The sequence below is a fragment of the Canis lupus genome, chromosome 8 (genome assembly GCF_011100685.1).
Source record: "Canis lupus familiaris isolate Mischka breed German Shepherd chromosome 8, alternate assembly UU_Cfam_GSD_1.0, whole genome shotgun sequence".
NCBI classification, from domain to species: Eukaryota; Metazoa; Chordata; class Mammalia; order Carnivora; family Canidae; genus Canis; species Canis lupus.
In genome coordinates this window covers 75891383-75918380 of record NC_049229.1, presented here as the reverse complement: position 1 = coordinate 75918380, position 26998 = coordinate 75891383, and the positions used below count along the sequence as shown (strand labels likewise).

The 26998-nt window shown below is 42.0% G+C and overlaps 1 gene segment (V, D, J or C); it reads left to right on the top strand.

Annotated features, from left to right (window-relative positions):
* The window catches only part of LOC119869042, a 48141-nt gene continuing 21143 nt past the window's right edge, over nucleotides 1-26998 (top strand). Inside the window, 2 exon segments of the V gene segment in view lie at nucleotides 1-117; nucleotides 220-530. Of these exon segments, the coding sequence occupies nucleotides 72-117; nucleotides 220-530 (357 nt within the window).

Sequence of the window (26998 nt, the reverse complement as noted above, 5' to 3'; positions counted from 1 at the left end):
AGAGGAGCCCCAGCCCCAGGATCCCCAGGTGACCTCATTCAGGGATCAGAACTGAACACACACAAATCACCATGGAGTCTGTGCTCTGCTGGGTTTTCCTTGTCACTATTATAAAAGGTAATTCATGGAGAAAATGAGACCTTGAGTATATGAGTGGAGGTGAGTGACAGAAAGAGGGGATGTGGGACAGTTTCCTGACCAGGATGTTTTTGTCTGTAGGTGTGCAGTGTGAGGTGCAGCTGGTGGAGTCTGGGGGAGACCTGGTGAAGCCTGGGGTGTCCCTGAGACTCTCCTGTGTGGCCTCTGGAGTCACTTTCAATAGCTATGAAATGACCTGGGTCCGCCAGGTTCCAGAGAAGGGGCTGCAGTGGGTCGCAAATATTAACAGTGGTGGAAGTAGCACAAGTTATGCAGACGCTGTGAAGGGCCGATTCACCATCTCCAGAGACAATGCCAAGAACATGCTGTATCTGCAGATGAACAGCCTGAGAGCCGAGGACACGGCTGTGTATTACTGTGCGAGTTACACAGTGAGGGGATCTCAGTGTGAGCTCAGACACAAACCTCCCTGTAGAAGGGGATTGGGACCACCAGGGGGTGCACACTCCTCACCACTTCTGTCTTGAAGGCCCAGGAGCATGTGCAGATGGAGGTTCTGGGCAGGTTTCCTCTCAGGGTCTGGTGCTTCCTCCTCATGGAGCAGATTCCCTAGGGTGTCTCTCTAGACCCATGATTCAGTGTTTCCTTATAAACTTTCTAATTTTTAATATTTATTTTTATATACACTATTTTTTACATGTGCTAAAGACAAATCTTACACTTCTCTCTACTGTCCTTACAAATCATTTAATGACACGTATCTCGGTGCACCTCAACTTCTCCTCTCGGAGTTCCACCTTTATACACTTTTATTAGAAAACCGCCCTGCTCAGCGTGCAAGGTTAGTAGAAGCAGCATGAACCAAATGATGGACAGGAAGCTATAGACGGATCAGGAGTAGAAAGCAAGAATGGGAACTTTTGGAGGCATCAGTATAATGAACCAACCTACCAGCATTCATGCTAGTGATAGTGTGGAAAATCAGTGGAACTCCCCAAAGGGTGTTAGGATGTGGAATCCAGGGGTCACAGACATATGCACACACACATGCACACACACAGACACACACTCATGAGACTATAAATCATTATCATATTTACCGAGTCTGTTGAGAGCAGGGCAGGCCTCATAACAAGTCATATATGCTTGGGGGATCCCTGGGTGGCGCAGCGGTTTAGCGCCTGCCTTTGGCCCAGGGCGCGATCCTGGAGACCCGGGATCGAATCCCACATCGGGCTTCCGGTGCATGGAGCCTGCTTCTCCCTCTGCCTGTGTCTCTGCCTCTCTCTCTCTCTCACTGTGTGCCTATCATAAAAAAAAGTCATATATGCTTGGATGGAATAAGGAAGGACATTGACTTAGGGTGTGTGTTGTGGGTCAGTCGTGGGGACGGGGTCCTTCTCCAGGAGGAGCTTGTGTGAAGTCAGTGTCCCCCCTGCATCAAAAGTGAGACAACCTATGGGTTCTGGTTGGATGACCCATATTTGTGGAGCAGAAGAATAGGGAGGAATGGATGTCTAGGTCTATCAGGTACATTCAAAATATAGTGTAAGGAATCATTCCACTAAACAAGTATGAAAACTGGTAGAACAATACACAGAAAAGGTTGTTCTAAGTATGAAATAGTCCAAATTAGAGGGAAGTGAGATGAATGTTTCTTCGAAGCCGCACAGTATAAAGTGATTATAGAAACAGTTCAAGGATAACCCAGAGTCTCAGGTGGAAACTCTCCTCTCCCCAAGGTCACTAGCAGGTTCTGAAGGTCACACATGCACTGTGTGTGCACAGATACCAGAAGCTTCTACTGGATCCATGAGGATCCTCAGGGCGAGGAGCTGGATTGGAGGACCTTCCACTTGAAGGGAATAACTCATGGATCCTTTGGGTGCTGACGTCAGCTCATTGTGTGTGACCTCTACCATCCCCATGTTGGAACATAATGCCCATGTGATGGGAGGAGGAGGTGGGGCCTTAGGGGAGCACTTAGAAGTACAGCCATATGATGGGATCAGTGGGAGTTCTCTGTGCTTCTTGGATTTTTACATCTGTGTTCTTCCTGAGATTAGGGAACTTTCCAGTTATTAATCAAATAATTTTTTTCCTGCCTCTTCATCTAATGGGACTCCTATCATATGAATATTATTATGACATCATGATTAACTGAGTTCCCTATGTCTATCATTGTTGTCTTTACCTTTTTTTCCTCTTCTCTTCAGTCGTTACTTTCAATAATTTTATCTTGTCTAAACTGAATCACTCCTGTGATTTCTCCAACTGCATTTTTTTAATTTTTTTTTATTTATTTATGATAGTCACAGAGAGAGAGAGAGAGGCGCAGAGACACAGGCAGAGGGAGAAGCAGGCCCCATGCACCAGGAGCCCGACGTGGGATTCGATCCAAAGGCAGGCGCCAAACCGCTGCGCCACCCAGGGATCCCTCCAACTGCATTTTTATAGCCTTCACTGGGAATTAAATATTGGTTATAGAATTCTTAATGTGGCCTGATGCGATTTTGCTTCATTCTTCTAGAATAATGGGAATGTCTATTGTCTTCTCTCCATTTTTCAAGCCCACCTAGTATTCTTTAAATCACTGTTTCAATTCCACTAGGGATGTTTGGATGGCTCAGTGGTTGGGCATCTGACTTTGACTCAGGGTGTCATCCAGTAGTGGGATCGAGGCTGCTTCAGGGTTTCTGCATGGAGGCTGCTTCTCCTTGTGCCTGTGTCTCTGCTTCTCTATCTCTTAATCTTTCATGAATAAATAAATAAAATATTTAATGAAAATAATAAATTCCACGATAGAGCATTTATTTATTTCTCTAATGATTAAATTCCTGAACTGAGAGATGGGAATGATGTAAATTTTTCTGTGGTAAATTTGTCTATCCTTTCATTTTTCCCTGTTTTATTTTTCTGGCAAAGTGAGTTTTTTGGAGAGATAGCAGAGGAATCACAATTAGCGACATGCACAGTATAGTGAAGAAAAGTTTGAAGAGACAAAAGAAGAAAGTTTGAAGAGGTGAAAAGAAGGTCAGCTTTAATAAGGTTTTAGGAGGAAATAAGGACATGTTATTTTAAAAAAGCGTTCACTGAATAAGGACAAGTGTTTCAAATTGTGCTTGTTTCTCGTTGGCTGATAGCAGTGCTTAGTGAGCAGTTGCTGAGACAGGGAGGAATTTCCATTTTTCTGTTTTTTGTATTTTTTTATTGGAGCTTAATTTGCCAACATATACCATAACACCCATGCTCTATTACACCAAGTGTCCCCCTCAGTGCCCAACACTCAGACACCCATCCCCTCACTCACCTCTCCTTCCACTACCCTTTGTTCATTTCCTTGAGTTAGCAGTCTCTCATGTACAGTCTCCCTCTCTGATTTTTCCCATCCATTTTCATTTCTTTCTCCTACAATCACTTTCATTGTTTTTATATTCAATTTTTTAAAAAGATTTATTTATTTATTCATTCATGAGAGAGAGAGAGAGAGGCAGAGACACAGGCAGAGGGAGAAGCAGGCATCATACAGAGAGCCTGATGTGGGACTCTATCCAGGGTCTCCAGGATCATGCCCTGGGCTGCAGGCGGCGCCAAACCGCTGCACCACCAGGGCTGCCCTCAATTTCTGAATGAAACCATATGATGTTTGTCCTTCTCCGATTGACTTATTTCGGTCAGCGTAATATCCTCCAGTTCAATCCACATCGAAGCAAATGGTGGGTATTTCTCTTTTCTAATGGCTGAGAAATATTCCATTGTATAGATAAACCACATTTCTTTATCCATTCATCTGTTGATGGACACGGAGGCTCCTTCCACAGTCTGGTTATTGTGGACATTGCTGCTATGAACATCGGGGTGTAGGTGTCCCGGAGTTTCACTGCATCTGTATCTTTGGGGTAAATCCCCAACAGTGCCATTGCTGGGTCGTAGGGAAGATCTACTTTTAACTCCTTGAGGAACCTCCACACAGTTTTCCAGAGTGGCTTCATTATTTTACACTCCCGCCAAAAGTGGAGGGGCATTCCCCTTTCTCCACAACCTCTCTGACACTTGGTGTTTCCTGTCTTGTTAATTTTCCCCATTCTCACTGGTGTGAGGTGGTATCTCATTGTGGTTTTGGTTTGTATTTCCCTGATGGCAAGCGATGCTGAGCATTCCCTCATGTGCTTGTTGGCCGTAACTACGTCTTCCTCTGTGAGATTTCTGTTCATGTCTTTTGCCCATTTCATGATTGGATTGTTTATTTATTTGCTGTTAAGTTTAGTAAGTTCTTTATGGATCTTGCATGCTAGCCCTTGATTAGATAGGTCATTTGCAAATATCTTCTCCCATTCTGTAGGTTGTCTTTCAGTTTTGTTGATTGTTTCTTTTGCTGTGAAGATTTTCATCTTGAAGAAGTCACAATAATTCATTTTAGCTTTTGTTTCTCTTGACTTCATGGATGTATCTTGCAAGAATTTGCTGAGTCCAAGTTTGAAAAGGGTGTTGCCTGTGTTCTCCTCTGGGATTTTGATGGAATCTTGTCTCACATTTAGATATTTCATCCATTTTGAGTTTATCTTTGTGCATGGTGTAAGAGAATGGTCTAGTTTCATTCTTCTGCATGTGGCTGTCCATTCTTCCCAGCACCATTTATTAAAGAGACTGTCTTTTTTCCAGTATATAGTCTTTCCAGCTTTGTCGAATATTAGTTGACCATGGAGTTGAGGGTCCACTTCTGGATTCTCTATTTTGTTCCATTGATCTCTGTGTCTGTTTTTGTGCCAGTACCACACTGTCTTGATGACCACAGCTTTGTGTTAAAACCTGAAATCTGGCACTGTGATACCCCAGCTATGGTTTTCATTTTTAGTATTTCCCTGGCTATTCGGGGTCTTTGCTGATTCCTCACAAATGTTAAGATGATTTGTTTCCACTTTCTAAAGAAAGTCCATGGTATTTTGATAGGGATTGCATTAACTGTGTAAAATCGCTGGGTAACATTGACATTTTCACGATACTAATTCTTCCAATCAATGAGTAAGTTATATATTTCCATCTCTTTGGTCTTCCTCAATTTATTTCAGAAGTCTTCTGTAGTTCTTAGGTTATAGATCATTTACCTCTTTGTTTAGGTTTATTCCTAGGTATCCTATGCTTTTGGGTACAATTGTAAATGGGTTTGACTCCTTAATTTCTCTTTCTTCAGTCTCATGTTAATGTATAGAAATGTCCCTGATTTCTGGGCATTGATTTTGTATCCTGCAACACTGCCAGATTGCTGTATGAGTTCTAGCAATCTTCAGATGGAGTCTTTAGGGTTTTCTACGTACAGTATCATGTCATCTATGATGAGGGAGAGATTGACGTCTTCTTTGCCAATATGAATGCCTTTTGTTTCTTTTTGTTGACTGATTGCTGAGGCAAGGACTTCAAGTACTATGTTGAATAGTCGTCGTGTCAGTGGACATCCCTGACTTGTTCCCAATCTTAGGGGAAAAGCTCCCAGTGTTTCCCCATTAAGAATTATATTTGCTGTGGGCCTTTCATAGATGGCTTTTAAGATGCTGAGGAATGTTCCCTTTGTCCCTACAGTCTGAATATTTTTGACCAGGAATGGATGCTGTATTTTGTCAAATGCTTTCATGCACCTTGTAAGAGGATCACATGGTTCTTGTTTTTTTCTCTTGTTGATATGATGTGTCCCATTGATTGCTTTACAAGTGTTGAACCAGCCTTGCATCCCGGGGAAAAATCCCACTTGGTCATGGTGAGCAATCTTCTTAATGTATTGTTGGATCCTATTGGCTAGTACATTGGTGACAATTTTTGCATCTGTGTTCATCAGGGATACTGGTATATAATTCTCCTTTTTGGTGGGGTCTTTGTCTGGTTTTGGAATTAAGGTGATGCTGGCCCCATAGAATGAGTTTGGAAGTTTTCCATCTCTTTCTCTCTTTTCAAAAAGCTTTAATAGAATAGTTATGTTTTCTTCTTTAAACGTTTGATAGACTTCCCTGAGAAGCCATCTGGCCCTGGACTTTTATGTTTTGGGAGATTTGTGATGACTGCTTCATTTTCCTCCCTGGTTATTGGACCATTCAGGTATTATTTTTCTTCCTGTTCCAGTTTTGGTAGATTGTGTTTTTCCAGAAATGCGTCCATTTCTATTAGATTCCCTAATTTATTTGTTTATATCTGCTCATAATGTTTTTAAGATCGTTTTTATTTCCTTGATATTGGTGGTGATCTCTCCTTTTCACTGACGATTTTATTAATTTGAGTCTTTTCTCTCTTCTTTGTAATAAGGCTGGCTAACAGTTTATTTATCTTAAAAAATTCTTTCAAAGAACTAACTCCTGGTTTTGCTGATCTGTTTCACAGTACTTCTGGTCTCTATTTCATTGAATCTCACACCTAATTCATAGGCTTTCAGGATTATTTGATAATTATCTAGGTAAGTTGATAGGAACAGGTGACTTGTGGAACTTAATCTTCTGCCATCTTGCCCCACCTTCCAATGACAGATATTCTAAGCACAACATCTCCAAAGAAACAAGAGCTTTTAATTATACACTGGACCAGATGGATATCAGAGACATGTACAGAATTTTACATCTGAACACAACTGAATACACTTTCTTCTCAAGTGCACATGGAACTTTCTCCAGAATGGATCACATGCTTGGTCACATATCAAGCCTTAACCAATACTGAAGTTTGGGATTGTCCCCTATATATTTTTAGAACATAATGCTTTGAAACTAAAACTAAATCACATGAAGAAATTTGCAGGAAGTCAGTGTGGCCAAGTTCAAAAAGGATGTTGCCTGTATTCTCTTCTAGGATTTTGATGGAATCTTGTCTTTTGCAAGATACATCCATGAAGGCAAAATAAACAAAAGCAAACTATGGGTCTTGGAAGGGCAGGATGGAGGCGATGGGGGTGAATGGGTGACGGGAGCCATGATGTCCTTCCACAGGTAAATGGCAAAAAAAAAATTCAAGTGTCCACACAGTAACAACTAATTATTAATATTTTAAAGATTTTAGTTAATTACTTATGAGACACACAGAAAGAGAGAGGCAGAGACACAGGCAGAGTGAGAAGAAGGTTTCATGCTGGGAGCCCAATGTGGGACTGGATCTCTGGACTCCAGGATTGCTACCAGAGCAGAAGGCAGAGCCTCCCAGGCATCCATAACAATAGAGAATTTAAAAGGCAATTAATAAAACCTTATTACATTGACACCGGTTTTATTTATTTTTGTTTGTTTTTTTGTTTGTTTTTGTTTTTTTTGACATCGGTTTTAAAAATATACTATGTAGGATTACATATTCTGAAAAAGGCAAAATACAATCCACTAAAAGTACCTACATTGATGAGAGATTTTTAAAAAGTCATAAGGAAATGAAAAGGTAATTTTTCATATATTTGAACACTTCATAATGTCACAAGACATTAGACAGTGGCCTACAGATGTAAAGCAATCCTTGTTAATAACTTATAAAGAACCAAATGTAGGTCTGGTGCTGATGATATATTTAAGGACATACAAATAGGGTCCTCCCTCCACTGATTAAACCAGCCCAGCCCTGACCCTGCAGGTGGGAGAGGAGCCCCAGCCCCAGGATCTTCAGGTGACACCATTCAGTGCTCACGACACAACACAGACAAACCACTATGGAGTCTGTGCTCGGCTGAGTTTTCCATGTCACTATTTTAAAAGGTAATTCATGGAGAAAAAGAGACCTCGAGTCTGTGAATGGAAGTGACTGAGAGAAACAGGGGATGTGGGACAGTTTCCTGACCAGGATGTCTTGTGTCTGCAGGTGTCCAGGGTGAGATGCAGCTGGTGGAGTCTGGGGGAGACCTGGTGAAGACTGGGGGGTCCCTGAGACTCTCCTGTGTGGACTCTGGATTCATCTTCAGTAGCTATTGGATGAGCTGGGTCCAACAGGCTCCAGGGAAGGGGTTGCAGTGGATTGCATACATTAATAGTGGTGGAAGTAGCACATATTATGCAGACGCCGTGAAGGGCCAATTCACCATCTCCAGAGACAATGCCAAGAACACACTGTATCTGCAGATGAACAGCCTGAGAGCCGAGGACACGGCTGTATATTACTGTGCGAGGGACACAGTGAGGTGACCTCAGTGTGAGCCCAGACACAAACATCCCTTTAGAAGGGGATCAGGACCACCAGGGGGTGTGCACTATTCACCACTTCTGTCTTGAAGGCCCAGGAGCAGGTGCAGATGGAGATTATCGACAAGTTACCTGTCAGGGACTGGACTTCCTCTCCATGGAGCAGTTTCCCCCTGGGAGCCTCTCTGGGCACAGGATTCTGTTCTTACTATTCAGTCTGTGATTTAGAAACAGTTCTTTTGGGGGGATGGGCAAGAGGGTGGAAGAGAAGTGTCCCCAATTCACCTGTCCCCAGCAAATTACATAGATAACCTTCAAATCATCCTGAGAATCTACGAATTTGGCCTGAGATTTAAAGAGAGAACTGCTGGAATGCTACAGTGAGAAGAGTTCACACTTCTATCAAGGTAGGAAGAAGGGGAAGAAAGAAATAAAGAAACAAAAGGCATCAAAGGGGGAGGGCCCCACGAGCAGCTGGGCTAAGGCCGAGGTGAGTGTCCCCAGGACAGGAAAGCCCCATCCCAGAGAAGTAGAATCTTCATCAATCTTCCCCGACAGATAGGGGCTCACAGGGAGTTAGAGCAGAAACCCAGGAAAGGTCTGGGATGCCCTCAGGCTCCCTGGGACACTAACAGACACCTGTGTGCCCAGGAGAGTGCATCATACCCCGCAGCCAAGTTCCCTAAAAGACTGCAGCACTCACGGTGGGACCCAGAGCAGCTCAGAGGGGCTCGGGTGGCGGCTCCGTGGAGGGGGCTGCACAACTCTGGGAGCAGCTTGGAGAGGCTTGGGTGGCGGCTCTGCGGGGGGGCTGCGTGGCTGGGAGTGCGAATCCAACAGCTCAGGCCCCGGAGCACAGGGCGCCGGGACACAGCCCATAAACCGGCCTCCCCCTGGGACAGAAGAGGCTGGGAGGGTCCAGGACAGCAAGGACTCTCCTGCCCCAAGCTGAGCAGATCAGCAGCCCTGCCCTGGAGTCTCCAGGCCCTGCAGACAGAGAGCTCCACAGTTATTGCAGGGGCAGAAGCCAGGGCTCCAGAGCTGCGGCCGATACTGGGGTTGTTCCTCCTGGGGCCTCACAGGGTAAACAACCCCCACTGAGCTCTGCACCAGGCAGGGGACAGAGCAGCTCCTCAAAGTGCTAACACCTGAAAGCCAGCACAACAGTCCCCTTCCCCAGAAGACCAGCTAGACAGACAAGTTCCAGGGGAAGTCAAGTCAAGGGACTTAAAGTATACAGAAACAAAAGATACTGCCCCGTGTTTTTTTTTTGTTTGTTTTGTTATGTTTTGTTTTTTGCTTTTTGATTTCTGTTTGCTTCCCCCACCCTTTTTTTCTTTCTTTATTTTCTTTATTTCTTCTCTTTTTTTTCCTTTTTTCTTTTTTCTTTTTCTCTTTTCTTTCTTTATCTCTCTCTCTTTTTCTCCTTTTCCCAATACAACTTGTTTTTGGCCACTCTGCACTGAGCAAAATGACTAGAAGGAAAACCTCACCTCAAAAGAAAGAAACAGTCCTCTCTCCCACAGAGTTACAAAATCTGGATTACAATTCAATGTCAGAAAGCCAATTCAGAAGCACTATTTTTTTTAATCTTTTTTTTGATTTATTTTTTATTGGTGTTCAATTTGATAACATACAGAATAACCCCCAGTGCCCGTCACCCATTCACTCCCACCCCCCGCCCTCCTCCCCTTCCAACACCCCTAGTTCATTTCCCAGAGTTAGCAGTCTTTACGTTCTGTCTCCCTTTCTGATATTTCCCACACATTTCATCTCCCTTCCCTTATATTCCCTTTCACTATTATTTGTATTCCCCAAATGAATGAGAACATATAATGTTTGTCCTTCTCCGACTGACTTACTTCACTCAGCATAATACCCTCCAGTTCCATCCACGTTGAAGCAAATGGTGGGTATCTGTCATTTCTAATACCTGAGTAATATTCCATTGTATAATACAGCTATTAGTGGCTCTAGAAAAAAGCATAAAGGACTCAAGAGACTTCATGACTGCAGAATTTAGGTCCAATCAGGCAGAAATTAAAAATCAAGAATGAGATGTAATCCAAACTAGAAATCCTAACGATGAGGGTTAACGAGGTGGCAGAACGAGTGAGTGACATAGAAGACAAGTTGATGGCAAAGAGGGAAACTGAGAAAAAAGAGACAGACAATTAAAAAACCATGAGGATAGATTAAGGGAAATAAACAAAAGCATGAGGAAGAAAAACCTATGTTTAATTGGGGTTCCTGAGGGGGCCGAAAGGGACAGGGGGCCAGAATATGTATTTGAACAAAACATAGCTGAAAACTTTCCAAATCTGGGAAGGGAAACAGGCATTCAGATCAAGGAAATAGAGAGATCCCCCCCCCCTAAAATCAATAAAGACCATTCAACACCTCGACATCTAATAGTTAAGTTTGCAAATTCCAAAGATAAAGAGAAGATCCTTTCAGCTATTAGAAATGACAAATACCCACCATTTGCTTCAACGTGGACGGAACTGGAGGGTATTATGCTGAGTGAAGTAAGCCAGTCGGAGAAGGACAAACATTATATGTTCTCATTCATTTGGAGAATATAAATAATAGTGAAAGGGAATATAAGGGAAGGGGGAAGAAATGTGTGAGAAATATCAGAAAGGGAGACAGAACGTAAAGACTGCTAACTCTGGGAAACGAACTAGGGGTGTTGGAAGGGGAGGAGGGCGGGGGGAGGGAGTGAATGGGTGACGGGCACTGGGGGTTATTCTGTATGTTAGTAAATTGAACACCAATAAAAAAAAACAAAGATAAAGAGAAGATCCTTAAAGCATCAACGGATAAGAAATACCTGAACTTTATGGGGAGGAGTATTAGGATAATACCAGACCTCTCCACAGAGACCTGGCAGGCCAGAAAGGGCTGGCAGGATATATTCAGGGTCCTAAATGTGAAGAACATGCAACCAGGAATACTTTATCAAGCAAGGCTCTCATTCAAAATGGAAGGAGAGATAAAGAGCTTCCAAGACATGGAGGAACTGAAAGAATATGTGATCTCCAAACCAGCCCTGCAAGAAATTTTAAGGGGGACTCTTAAAATTCCCCTTTAAGAAGAAGTTCAGGGGAACAATCCACAAAAACAAGGACTGAATAGATATCATGATGACACTAAGCTCATATCTTTCAATAGTAACTCTGAACATGAACGGGCTTAATGACCCCATCAAAAAGCGTAGGGTTTCAGACGGATAAAAAAGCACGACCCATCTATTTCTTCTCTACTAGAGACTCATTTTAGACAGAAGGACACCTACAGCCTGAAAATAAAAAGTTGGAGAACTATTTACCATTCAAATGGTCCTCAAAAGAAAGTAGGGGTAGCTCTCCTTATATCAGATAAACCAAAATTTACCCTGAAGACTGTAGTGAGAGATGAAGAGGGACACTATATCATATTTAAAGGATCTATCAAACAAGAGGACTTAACAATCCTCAATATATATGCCCCTAATGTGGGAGCTGCCAAATATTTAAACCAATTAATATCCAAACTGAAGAAATACTTAGATAAGAATACACTTATACTTGGTGACTTCAAACTAGCTTTTTTCTATACTAGATAGGTCTTCTAAGCACAACATCTCCAAAGAAATGAGAGCTTTAAATGATACACTGGACCAGATGGATTTCACAGATATCTACAGAACTTTACATCCAAACTCAACTGAATACACATTCTTCTCAAGTGCACATGGAACTTTCTCCAGAATAGACCACATACTGGGTCACAAATCGGGTCTGAACCAATACCAAAAGATTGGGATCGTCTCCTGCATATTCTCAGACCATAAAGCACTGAAATTAGAACTAAATCACAACAAGAAGTTTGGAAGGACCTCAAACACATGGAGGTTAAGGACCATCCTGCTAAAAAGGAAAGGGTCAACCAGGCAATTCAGGAAGAATTATAAAGATTCATGGAAACTAATGAGAATGAAGATACAACCGTTCAAAATCTTTGGGATGCAGCAAAGGCAGTCCTAAGGGGGAAATACATCACAATACAAGCATCCATTCAAAAACTGGAAAGAACTCAAATACAAAAGCTAACCTTACACATAAAGGAGCTAGAGAAAAAACAGCAGATAGATCATACACCCAGCAGAAGAAAAGAGTTAATTAAGATTCGAGCAGAACTCAACGAAATCAAGACCAGAAGAACTGTGGAACAGATCAACAGAACCAGGAGTTGGTTCTTTGAAAGAATTAATAAGATAGATAAACCATTAGCCAGCCTTATTAAAAAGAAGAGAGAGAAACTCAAATTAATAAAATCATGATGAGAAAGGAGAGATTGCTACCAACACCAAGGAAATACAAACGATTTTAAAAACATATTATGAACAGCTATACGCCAATAACTTAGGCAATCTAGAAGAAATGGATGCATTCCTGGAAAGCCACAAGCTACCGAAACTGGAACAGGAAGAAATAGAAAACCTGAACAGGCCAATAACCAGGGAGGAAATTGAAGCAGTCATCAAAAAACCTCCCAAGACACAAGAACCCAGGGCCAGATGTCTTCCCTGGGGTATTCTATCAAACGGTTAAAGAAGAAACCATACTTATTCTCCTAAAGCTGTTTGTAAAGATAGAAAGAGATGGAGTACTTCCAAATTCATTCTATGAGGCCAGCATCACCTTAATTCCAAAACCAGACAAAGACCCCACCAAAAAGGAGAATTACAGACCAATATCCCTGATGAACATGGGTGCAAAAATTCTCAACAAGATACTGGCCAATAGGATCCAACAGTACATTAAGAAAATTATTCACCATCACCAAGTAGGATTTATCCCTGGGACAGAGGGCTGGTTCAACACCCGTAAAACAATCAATGTGATTCATCATATCAGCAAGAGAAAAACCAAGAACCATATGATCCTCTCATTAGATGCAGAGAGAGCATTTGACAAAATACAGCATCCATTTCTTATCAAAACTCTTCAGAGTGTAGGGACAGAGGGAACATTCCTCAACGTCTCAAAAGCCATCTATGAAAAGCCCACAGCAAATATCATTCTCAATGGGGAAGCACTGGGAGCCTTTCCCCTAAGATCAGGAACAAGACAGGGATGTCCACTCTCACCACTGCTATTCAACATAATACTGGAAGTCCTAGCCTCAGCAATCAGACAACAAAAAGACATTAAAGGCATTCATATTGGCAAAGAAGCAGTGAAACTCTCCCTCTTCGCCGATGACATGATACTCTACATAGAAAACCCAAAAGTCTCCACCCCAAGATTGCTAGAACTCATACAGCAATTCGGTAGCGTGGCAGGATACAAAATCAATGCCCAGAAGTCAGTGGCATTTCTATACACTAACAATGAGACTGAAGAAAGAGAAATTAAGGAGTCAATCCCATTTACAATTGCACAAAAAGCATAAGATACCTAGGAATAAACCTAACCAAAGTGGTAAAGGATCTATACCCTAAATACTATAGAACACTTCTGAAAGAAATTGAGGAAGACACAAAGAGATGGAAAAATATTCCATGCTCATGGATTGGCAGAATTAATATTGTGAAAATGTCAATGTTACCCAGGGCAATGTACACGTTTAATGCAATCCCTATAAAAATACCATGGACTTTCTTCAGAGAGGTAGAACAAATTATTTTAACATTTGTGTGGAATCAGAATAGATGCCAAATAGCCAGGGGAATTTAAAAAAGAAAACCATATCTGGGTGCATCACAATGCCAGATTTCAGGTTGTACTACAAAGCTGTGTTCATCAAGACAGTGGGGTACTGGCACCAAAACAGATACATAGATCAATGGAACAGAAAAGATAACCCAGAAGTGGACCCTGAACTTAATAGTCAACTAATATTCGATAAAGGAGGAAAGACTATCCACGGGAAGAAAGACAGTCTCTTCAATAGATGGTGCGGGGAAAATTGGAAATCCAAATGCAGAAAATGAATCTAGACCACTCTCTTTCACCATACACAACAATAAACTAATAATGGATGAAAGAGACAAGAGTCCATCAAAATCCTAGAGGAGAACACCGTCAACACCCTTTTTGAACTCGGCCACAGTAACTTCTTGCAAGATACATCCACGAAGGCAAAAGAAATAAAAGCAATAATGAACTATTGGGATTTCATCAAGATAAGAAGCTTTTGCACAGCAAAGGATACAGTCAACAAATCTAAAAGACAACCTTCAAAATGGGAGAAGATATTTGCAAATGACGTATCAGATAAAGGGCTGGTTTCCAAGATCTATAAAGAACTTATTAAACTCAACACCAAAGAAACAAACAATCCAATCATGAAATGGGCAAAAGACATGAAGAGAAATCTCACAGAGGAAGACATAGACATGGCCAACACGCACATGAGAAAATGCTCTGCATCACTTGCCATAAGGGAAATACAAATCAAAACCACGATGAGATACCACCTCACACCAGTGAGAATGGGGAACATTAACAAGGCAGGAAACCACAAATGTTGGAGAGGATGCAGAGAAAAGGGAACCCTCTTACACTGTTGGTGGGAATGTGAACTGGTGCAGCCACTCTGGAAAACTGTGTGGAGGTTCCTCAAAGAGTTAAAAATAGACCTGCCCTACGACCCAGCAATTGCACTGTTGGGGATTTACCCCATGAGTCAGATGCAATGAAACACTGGACACCTGCACCCCGATGTTTCTAGCAGCAATGTCCACAATAGCCGAACTGTGGAAGGAGACTTGGTGTCTATCGAAAGATGAATGGATAATGAAGATGTGGTTTTTCTATACAATGGAATATTACTCAGCCATTAGAAACGACAAATACCCACCCTTTGCTTCAACGTGGATGGAACTGGAGGGTATCATGCTCAGTGAAGTAAGTCAATCAGAGAAGGACAAACAGTGTATGTTCTCATTCATTTGGGGAATATAAATAATAGTGAAAGGGAATATAAGGGAAGGGAGATGAAATGTGTGGGAAATATCAGAAAGAGAGACAGAACATAAAGACTCCTAACTCTGGGAAACGATAGGGGTGGTGGAAGGGGAGGAGGGCGGGAGGTGGGGGTGAGTGGGTGACGGGTACTGAGGGGGACACTTGACAGGATGAGCGCTGGGTGTTTTTCTGTATGTTGGTAAATTGAACTCCAATAAAAAATTAATTTATTCAAAGATAAATAAATAAATAAAAATTGTAAAATACATATGAAAAACATTAGAGAAGACAAATATATGGAAAACAGTGTATTCTCATGGATTGGAAAAAATATATTCCTATAATGTCTATGCCACCAACAGCAGTCTATGCATTCAATACGAACCCTATCAAAACACCACCAACATTTTTGTAGATAATGGAACAATCCTAAAATTTGTAAGTAAACAGAAAAGATTCTAACTAGGCAAAAGAATTTTGAAACAAAAACAAATCAGGGCAGAGTGGGTAGCTCAGCTTTTTAGTACTGCCTTTTTATCCAGGGCGTGATCCTGGAGACCATGGAACTAGTCCCATATCAGGCACCCTGCCTGGTGCCTGCTGCTCTATCTGCCTGTGTCTCTGCCATTCTCTCTGTTTCTCTGTGTCTCTCATGACTAAATAAATAAAATCTAAAAAACAAAGCAGAAGTCATCACAATTGCGGATTTCAAAGTTGTGATCATCAAGACAGTATAATAGTGGCAGTAAAACACACACATGGTCAATGGAATAGAATAGAGAACACATCAATGGACACACAGCTCTGTGTTCATATTATCCTCGACAAAGTACACAAGACTATCGAGGGAAAAAGGACAATCTCTTCAACAAGTGGTGTTTGGAGTATTGGACTGCTGCAAGTAGAAGAATGAACCTGGGCCACATTCTCAGACTCCACACAAGATAAACTCAGAGTAGATTACAGACCTAAATGTGAGGTAGGAAACCACCAAAATCAAGGAGATTTTGTGAACTTGGCCACAACAGGTTCTTGGTACTCAAATCTCCAAAGGGAAGGGAAACAAAAGTAAAAATGAACTCTATGGACTACACCAAGGAAGGAGCTGTCATACAACTATGGAAACATTCAACATAATGAAAACAAATTGGAAAAGATAGAGATGCCTGTGTGGCTTGAGCACCAGTCTTTGACTCAGGGAGTCCTAAGGCTCTGAGATTGAGACCAGCATCAGGCCCCTTGTGGGGAGCCCACTTCTCCCTCTTCCCATCTCTGCATCTCTCTCTCTCATGAATAAATAAATAACATCTTAAAGAATAAAAACAATGGGTGAAGAGATTTGCAAGTCTATCTTCAGATTAAGGCTGGTTTCTTTTTTAATAATAAATTTATTTTTATTGGTGTTCAATTTGCCAACATACAGAATAACACCCAGTGCTCATCACATCAAGTGCACCCTTCAGTGCCTGCCACCCAGTCACCCCCACCCCCTGCCCTCCTCCCCTTCCACCACCCTTAGTTCTTTTCCCAGATTTAGGAGTCTTCCATGTTTTGTCTCCCTTTCTGATATTTCCTATGCTGGTTTCCAAAATAGAAATATAAATTTCCAAACTAGGGATCCCTGGGTGGCGCAGCGGTTTGGCGCCTGCCTTTGGCCAAGGGCGCGATCCTGGAGACCCAGGATCGAGTCCTACGTCGGGCTCCCGGTGCATGGAGCCTGCTTCTCCCTCTGCCTGTGTCTCTAACTCTCTCCCTCTCTCTTGGTGACTATCATAAATAAATAAAAATTAAAAAAAATAAAATAAATAAATTTCCAAACTAAACAACCACAAAGTGAAAACTACAATCAGATATGGGCAGAAGACATGAAGAGACACCCTGTCCTGATTTGAGTTGTTGACTCTCACTTTATATTATGTAGGTCATCCACATAAAAATGAAATTTATTGTCTCCTCTAGGTCTGCCTTGTATCAACTGCATGATTAGAATAGGCAATGCATCCTGAAGACAAGAGGAAAATACTTTCTGCTCAAGACTGGAGGACCTACCAGAAAACCTGGCAAGAAAACTACAAAAAAAAAAAGAAAACTTGGTAACCTTGTAAGAAAATAATTAGTTTTCCTATGAGAATGTCTTAATAGAGTCAATAAGTAAAAACCTCACATAAAAATTTGAAGAAATAACTCATGAGCTCAGCAAAAAAAATCAGTATACAAATTCAGCAAATAAAATAAAGGGATAGAGTGAACATTCCTCAACATCTTCAAAGCCACTTATGAAAAGCCCACAGCAAATATCATTCTCCATGGGGAAGCACTGGGAGCCTTTCCCCTAAGATCAGGAAAAAAGACAGAGATGTCCACTCTCACCACTGCTATTCAACATAGTACTAGAAGTCCTAGCCTCAGCAATCAGACAACAAAAAGACATTAAAAGCATTCAAATTGGGAAGGAAGTAGTCAAACTCTCCCTCTTCGCCGATGACATGATACTCTACATAGAAAACCTAACAGCCTCCACCCCAAGATTACTAGAACTCATACAGTAATTTGGCAGTGTGGCAGGATACAAAATCAATGCCCAGAAGTCAGTGGCATTTCTATACATTAACAATGAGACTGAAGAAAGAGAAATTAAGGAGTCAATACCATTTATAATTGCACCCAAAAGGATAAGATACCTAGGCATAAACCTAACCAAAGAGGTAAAGGATCTATACCCTAAAAAGTATAGAACACTTCTGAAAGAAATTGAGGAAGACACTGAGATGGAAAAAATATTCCATGCTCATGGATTGGCAGAATCAATATTGTGAAAATGTCAATGTTACCCAGGGCAATGTACATGTTTAATGCAATCCCTATCAAAATAACATGGACTTGGGCACATCCCCGCCCCCACCCCCGCAGGTGGGGCGGCTGGGCAGGTGGGCGTCCAAAAAAAATAATAACATGGACATTCTTCAGAGAGTGAGAACAAATTATTTTAAGATTTATGTGAAATCAGAAAGGACCCCGAATAGCCAGGAGAATTTTAAAAAAGAAAACCATAGCTGGGGACATCACAATGACACATTTTAGGTTGTACTACAACCTGTATTGATGACCACTACAAAGCTGTGGTCAACAAGACAGTGTGGTACTGGCACTAAAACAGACACATAGATCAATGGAACAGAATAGAGAATCCAGAAGCAGACCCTCATCTTTATGGTCAACTAATATTCGACAAAGGAGGAAAGACTATTCACTGGAAGAAAGACAGTCTCTTCAATAAATGGTGCTGGGAAAATTGGACATCCACATGCAGAAGAATAAAATTATACCACTCTCTTTCACCATACACAAAGATAAACTCAAAATGGATGAAAGATCTAGATATGAGACAAGATTCCATCAAAATACTAGAGGAGAACACCGTCAACACCCTTTTTGAACTTGGCCACAGTAACTTATTGTATGATACATCCACAAAGGCAAAAGAAATAAAAACAATAATGAACTATTGGGACTTCATCAAGATAAGAAGATTTTGCACAGCAAAGGATACAGTCAACAAAACTCAAAGACAACCTACAGAATGAGAGAAAATATTTGCAAATGATGTATCAGATAAAGGGCTAGTTTCCAAGATCTATAAAGAACTTCTTAAACTCAACAGCAAAGAAACAAACAATCCGGGGGGAGGAGCAAGATGGCGGAAGAGTAGGGTCTCCAAATCACCTGTCTCCACCAAACTACCTAGAAAACCTTCAAATTATCCTGAAAATCTATGAATTCGGCCTGAGATTTAAAGAGAGACCAGCTGGAATGCTACAGTGAGAAGAGTTCGCACATCTATCAAGGTAGGAAGACGGGAAAAGAGAAATAAAGGAACAAAGGCCTCCAAGGGGGAGGGGCACCGCGAGGAGCCGGGCTGAGGCCGGGGCGAGTGTCCCCAGGACAGGAGAGCGCCGTCCCGGAGGAGCAGGAGCTGCACCGACCTTCCCGGGCGGAAAGGGGCTCGCAGGGAGGTGGAGCAGGACCCAGGAGGGCGAGGATGCCCTCGGGCTCCCGGGGACAGTAACAGCAACTGCGCGCCCAGGAGAGTGCGCCGAGCTCCCCAAGGGCTGCAGCGCGCACGGCGGGACCCGGAGCAGCTCGGAGGGGCTCGGACGGCGGCTCCGCGGAGGGGGCTGCGCGGCCCCGGGAGCAGCTCGGCCGGGCTCGGGCAGAGGAAGAGGCTCCGTGCGGAGGGGGCTGCGCGGTTCCAGGAGCAGCTCGGAGGGGCTCGGGCGGCGGCTCCGCGGAGGGGGCTGCGCGGCCCGGGAGTGCGAATCCAACAATGCAGGCCCCGGAGCACAGGGCGCCCGGACACACCCAGGATCCGGCCTCCCCCGGGACAGGCAGAGGCCGGGAGGGCCCAGGACAGCAAGGACGCTCCTGCCCCAGCTGAGCAGAGCAGCGGCCCCGCCCCAGAGCCTCCAGGCCCTGCAGACAGAGTTCCTGCCGGAGCTGAATCCAGGTTTCCAGAGCTGCCCCGCCACTGGGGCTGTTCCTCCTGGGGCCTCACGGGGTAAACAACCCCCACTGAGCCCTGCACCAGGCAGGGGCACAGCAGCTCCCCCAACTGCTAACACCTGGAAATCAGCACAACAGGCCCCTCCCCCAGAAGATCAGCTAGACGGACAACCTCCAGGAGAAGCCAAGGGACTTAAAGTACACAGAATCAGAAGATACTCCCCGGTGGTTCTTTTTTTGTTTGTTTGTTTTTGTTTTGTTTTGCTTTTTGATTTGTTTCCTTCCCCACCCCCTTTTTTTCTCCTTTCTTTTTCTTTCTCTTTTTCTTCTTTTTTTTTTCGTTTTTTTTTTTCTTTTTCTTCCCTTTTTTTCTCTTTCTCTTTTCTTTCCTTCTTTCTCTCCTCTCTTTTTCTCTTTTTCCCAATACAACTTGCTTTTGGCCACTCTGCACTGAGCAAAATGACTAGAAGGAAAACCTCACCTCAAAAGAAAGAATCAGAAACAGTCCCCTCTCCCACAGAGTTACAAAATCTGGATTACAATTCAATGTCAAAAAACCAATTCAGAAGCACTATTATACAGCTACTGGTGGCTCTAGAAAAAAGTATAAAGGACTCAAGAGACTTCATGACTGCAGAATTTAGAGCTAATCAGGCAGAAATTAAAAATCAATTGAATGAGATGCAATCCAAACTAGAAGTCCTAACGACGAGGGTTAACGAGGTGGAAGAACGAGTGAGTGACCTAGAAGACAAGTTGATAGCAAAGAGGGAAACTGAGGAAAAAAGAGACAAACAATTAAGAGACCATGAAGATAGATTAAGGGAAATAAACGACAGCCTGAGGAAGAAAAACCTACATTTAATTGGGGTTCCCGAGGGCGCCGAAAGGGACAGAGGGCCAGAATATGTATTTGAACAAATTCTAGCTGAAAACTTTCCTAATCTGGGAAGGGAAACAGGCATTCAGATCCAGGAAATAGAGAGATCCCCCCCTAAAATCAATAAAAACCGTTCAACACCTCGACATTTAATTGTGAAGCTTGCAAATTCCAAAGATAAAGAGAAGATCCTTAAAGCAGCAAGAGACAAGAAATCCCTGACTTTTATGGGGAGGAGTATTAGGGTAACAGCAGACCTCTCCACAGAGACCTGGCAGGCCAGAAAGGGCTGGCAGGATATATTCAGGGTCCTAAATGAGAAGAACATGCAACCAAGAATACTTTATCCGGCAAGGCTCTCATTCAAAATGGAAGGAGAGATAAAGAGCTTCCAAGACAGGCAGCAACTAAAAGAATATGTGACCTCCAAACCAGCTCTGCAAGAAATTTTAAGGGGGCCTCTTAAAATTCCCCTTTAAGAAGAAGTTCAGTGGAACAGTCCACAAAAACAAGGACTGAATAGATATCATGATGACACTAAACTCATATCTCTCAATAGTAACTCTGAATGTGAACGGGCTTAATGACCCCATCAAAAGGCGCAGGGTTTCAGACTGGATAAAAAAGCAGGACCCATCTATTTGCTGTCTACAAGAGACTCATTTTAGACAGAAGGACACCTACAGCCTGAAAATAAAAGGTTGGAGAACCATTTACCATTCGAATGGTCCTCAAAAGAAAGCAGGGGTAGCCATCCTTATATGAGATAAACTAAAATTTACCCCAAAGACTGTAGTGAGAGATGAAGAGGGACACTATATCATACTTAAAGTATCTATTCAACAAGAGGACTTAACAATCCTCAATATATATGCTCCGAATGTGGGAGCTGCCAAATATATAAATCAATTATTAACCAAAGTGAAGAAATACTTAGATAATAATACACTTATACTTGGTGACTTCAATCTAGCTCTTTCTATACTCGATAGGTCTTCTAAGCAAAACATCTCCAAAGAAACGAGAGCTTTAAATGATACACTGGACCAGATGGATTTCACAGATATCTACAGAACTTTACATCCAAACTCAACTGAATACACATTCTTCTCAAGCGCACATGGAACTTTCTCCAGAATAGACCACATATTGGGTCACAAATCGGGTCTGAACCGATACCAAAAGATTGGGATTGTCCCCTGCATATTCTCGGACCATAATGCCTTGAAATTAGAACTAAATCACAACAAGAAGTTTGGAAGGACCTCAAACACATGGAGGTTAAGGACCATCCTGCTAAAAGATAAAACGGTCAACCAGGAAATTAAGGAAGAATTAAAAAGATTCATGGAAACTAATGAGAATGAAGATACAACCGTTCAAAATCTTTGGGATGCAGCAAAAGCAGTCCTAAGGGGGAAATACATCGCAATACAAGCATCCATTCAAAAACTGGAAAGAACTCAAATACAAAAGCTAACCTTACACATAAAGGAGCTAGAGAAAAAACAGCAAAAAGATCCTACACCCAAGAGAAGAAGGGAGTTAATAAAGATTCGAGCAGAACTCAACGAAATCGAGACCAGAAGAACTGTGGAACAGATCAACAGAACCAGGAGTTGGTTCTTTGAAAGAATTAATAAGATAGATAAACCATTAGCCAGCCTTATTAAAAAGAAGAGAGAGAAGACTCAAATTAATAAAATCATGAATGAGAAAGGAGAGATCACTACCAACACCAAGGAAATACAAACGATTTTAAAACATATTATGAACAGCTATACGCCAATAAATTAGGCAATCTAGAAGAAATGGACGCATTCCTGGAAAGCCACAAACTACCAAAACTGGAACAGGAAGAAATAGAAAACCTGAACAGGCCAATAACCAGGGAGGAAATTGAAGCAGTCATCAAAAACCTCCCAAGACACAAGAGTCCAGGGCCAGATGGCTTCCCAGGAGAATTTTATCAAACGTTTATTTTTTTTTATTTTTTTTTATTTTTATTTATTTATGATAGTCACAGAGAGAGAGAGAGAGAGAGAGAGAGAGGCAGAGACACAGGCCGAGGGAGAAGCAGGCTCCATGCACCAGGAGCCTGACGTGGGATTCGATCCCGGGTCTCCAGGATCACGCCCTTGGCCAAAGGCAGGCGCCAAACCGCTGCGCCACCCAGGGATCCCTAATTTTATCAAACGTTTAAAGAAGAAATCATACCTATTCTCCTAAAGCTGTTTGGAAAGAAAGAGATGGAGTACTTCCAAATTCGTTCTATGAAGCCAGCATCACCTTAATTCCAAAGCCAGACAAAGACCCCGCCAAAAAGGAGAATTACAGACCAATATCCCTGATGAACATGGATGCAAAAATTCTCAACAAGATACTGGCCAATAGGATCCAACAGTACATTAAGAAAATTATTCACCATGACCAAGTAGGATTTATCCCTGGGACACAAGGCTGGTTCAACACCCGTAAAACAATCAATGTGATTCATCATATCAGCAAGAGAAAAACCAAGAACCATATGATCCTCTCATTGGATGCAGAGAAAGCATTTGACAAAATACAGCATCCATTCCTGATCAAAACTCTTCAGAGTGTAGGGATAGAGGGAACATTCCTCGACATCTTAAAAGCCATCTATGAAAAGCCCACAGCAAATATCATTCTCAATGGGGAAGCACTGGGAGCCTTTCCCCTAAGATCAGGAACAAGACAGGGATGTCCACTCTCACCACTGCTATTCAACATAGTACTGGAAGTCCTAGCCTCAGCAATCAGACAACAAAAAGACATTAAAGGCATTCAAATTGGCAAAGAAGAAGTCAAACTCTCCCTCTTCGCCGATGACATGATACTCTACATAGAAAACCCAAAAGTCTCCACCCCAAGATTGCTAGAACTCATACAGCAATTCGGTAGCGTGGCAGGATACAAAATCAATGCCCAGAAGTCAGTGGCATTTCTATACACTAACAATGAGACTGAAGAAAGAGAAATTAAGGAGTCAATCCCATTTACAATTGCACCCAAAAGCATAAGATACCTAGGAATAAACCTCACCAAAGATGTAAAGGATCTATACCCTCAAAACTATAGAGCACTTCTGAAAGAAATTGAGGAAGACACAAAGAGATGGAAAAATATTCCATGCTCATGGATTGGCAGAATTAATATTGTGAAAATGTCAATGTTACCCAGGGCAATTTACACGTTTAATGCTATCCCTATCAAAATACCATGGACTTTCTTCAGAGAGTTAGAACAAATTATTTTAAGATTTGTGTGATATCAGAAAAGACCCCGAATAGCCAGGGGAATTTTAAAAAAGAAAACCATATCTGGGGGCATCACAATGCCAGATTTCAGGTTGTACTACAAAGCTGTGGTCATCAAGACAGTGTGGTACTGGCACAAAAACAGACACATAGATCAGTGGAACAGAATAGAGAATCCAGAAGTGGACCCTGAACTTAATAGTCAACTAATATTCGATAAAGGAGGAAAGACTATCCATTGGAAGAAAGACAGTCTCTTCAATAAATGGTGCTGGGAAAATTGGACATCCACATGCAGAAGAATGAAACTAGACCACTCTCTTGCACCATACACAAAGATAAACTCAAAATGGATGAAAGATCTAAATGTGAGACAAGATTCCATCAAAATCCTAGAGAAGAACACAGGCAACACCCTTTTTGAACTCGGCCATAGTAACTTCTTGCAAGATACATCCACGAAGGCAAAAGAAACAAAAGCAAAAATGAACTATTGGGACTTCATCAAGATAAGAAGCTTTTGCACAGCAAAGGATACAGTCAACAAAACTCAAAGACAACCTACAGAATGGGAGAAGATATTTGCAAATGACATATCAGATAAAGGGCTAGTTTCCAAGATCTATAAAGAACTTATTAAACTCAACACCAAAGAAACAAACAATCCAATCATGAAATGGGCAAAAGACATGAACAGAAATCTCACAGAGGAAGACATAGACATGGCCAACATTCATATGAGAAAATGCTCTGCATCACTTGCCATCAGGGAAATACAAATCAAAACTACAATGAGATACCACCTCACACCAGTGAGAATGGGGAAAATTAACAAGGCAGGAAACCACAAATTTTGGAGAGGATGCGGAGAAAAGGGAACCCTCTTGCACTGTTGGTGGGAATGTGAACTGGTGCAGCCACTCTGGAAAACTGTGTGGAGTTTCCTCAAACAGTTAAAAGTATACCTGCCCTACGACCCAGCAATTGCACTGTTGGGGATTTACCCCAAAGATACAAATGCAATGAAATGCCGGGACACCTGCACCCCGATGTTTCTAGCAGCAATGGCCACGATAGCCAAACTGTGGAAGGAGCCTCGGTGTCCAACGAAAGATGAATGGATAAAGAAGATGTGGTTTATGTATACAATGGAATATTACTCAGCTATTAGAAATGACAAATACCCACCCTTTGCTTCAACGTGGATGGAACTGGAGGGTATTATGCCGAGTGAAGTAAGTCAGTCGGAGAAGGACAAACATTATATGTTCTCATTTTTGGGGAATATAAATAATAGTGAAAGGGAAAATAAGGGAAGGGAGAAGAAATGTGTGGGAAATATCAGAAAGGGAGACAGAACGTAAAGACTGCTAACTCTGGGAAACGAACTAGGGGTGGTAGAAGGGGAGGCGGGTGGGGGGTGGGAGTGAATGGGTGAGGGGCACTGGGTGTTATTCTGTATGTTAGTAAATTGAACACCAATAAAAAAAATGACAAAAAAAAAGATGTGCTGTCCTAGGAAAAGTCTAAAGGTTAAAATAAAAATAAATAGAATAGAATAGAATAGAATAGAATAGAATAGAATAGAATAAAATAAAATAATAATATAAAAAAAAACAAACAATCCAATCATGAAATGGGCAAAAGACATGAAGAGAAATCTCACAGAGGAAGACATAGACATGACCCACAAACACATGAGAAAATGCTCTGCATCACTTGCCATCAGGGAAATACAAATCAAAACCACAATGAGATACCACCTCACATCAGTAAGAATGGGGATAATTAACCAGAGAGCAAACCACAAATGTTGGGGAAGATGGGAAGAAAGGAGAACCCTATTGCACTGTTGGTGGGAATGTGAAATAGTGGAGCTACTCTGGAAAACTGTGTGGAGGTTCCTCAAAGAGTTAAAAATAGGTCTTCCCTACGACCCAGCAATTGCACTGCTGGGAATTTACCCCAAAGAGACAGATGCAATGAAATGCCGGGACACCTGCACCCCGATGTTTATAGCAGCAGTATCCACAATAGCCAAACTGTGGAAGGGGCCTCTGTGTCCATCAAAAGATGGAAGGACAAAGAACATGTATTCTGTATTTACAATGAAATATTCCTTAGTCACCAGAGTGGAGGAGTACGACCAATTGCTTCAATGTGTGTGGAACTGGCGGATATTATGCTGAGTGAAGTAGGTCAATTAGAGGACAAACCTATGGTTTCATTCATTCGGGTAATATAAAAAATGGTGTAAAGAATTATAGAGGAAATGAGGAAAATAAGTGGAAAAAAGAGAGGGTGACAAAACATGAGAGACTTCTACATCTGGGAAATGAACAAGAGGTAGTGGGAGGAGAAGTGGTTGGGGGCATTGGGTGATTGGGTGACGGGAAGTGAGGGGAACACTTGACCAGTCGAGCCTGGGGTACTGTGCTATATGTTGGAAATCAACCTTCAATAAAAAATATATAACAATTAAATAAATGCACATAAAAGGACATCTTATTGAAGAAGGAATGAGTCGATGAAGAAATTAAAGAATTTAAGCAAAATTTCAATCAATGAACATTAAATCACAATCATACAATCCAGTATGTCTCTCAAACCTCTTGTTTCCTTGTAAAGCTTTGGGACACATTGAAAGCAATCCACAAAGGGAACGACGGAGCAGTACAGGTCTTCTCCAGGACCTGATAGAAATGGAAGCATATCCAGTGCATTAGCAGAGTGAAGATGAGGGTAAAACATATTGCCAGACTGCTGCTCCCCATGTTTCCCCCCACTCCACCTGCACAGGCCCCGTCCTCAGTCATGGGCTGGTGAAGATCGATGGGTAGACATGTGGACACGTGTGTCTCAAATCTGACTGTGCACATCAAGATATCCATGGACGATTGTTAACAGGATGTAAACATCGTGCACATATCTCTAGAACATGGACATGAGGTCCCACAAAACGGCTCATTGTTCCTCCTACACAGATTCAATCCCCATGCTGCTGAATCCGAAGTCCTATCACGTGAGGCATTATTGATGAAGGTTGATGGCAAATCGAACGCCAATTAAAAATATACATTAATCAATTAATTAATTAATTAAAATTATTTTATAAATTAAAAAATAGTATGTATTTTTATTTTTCACACC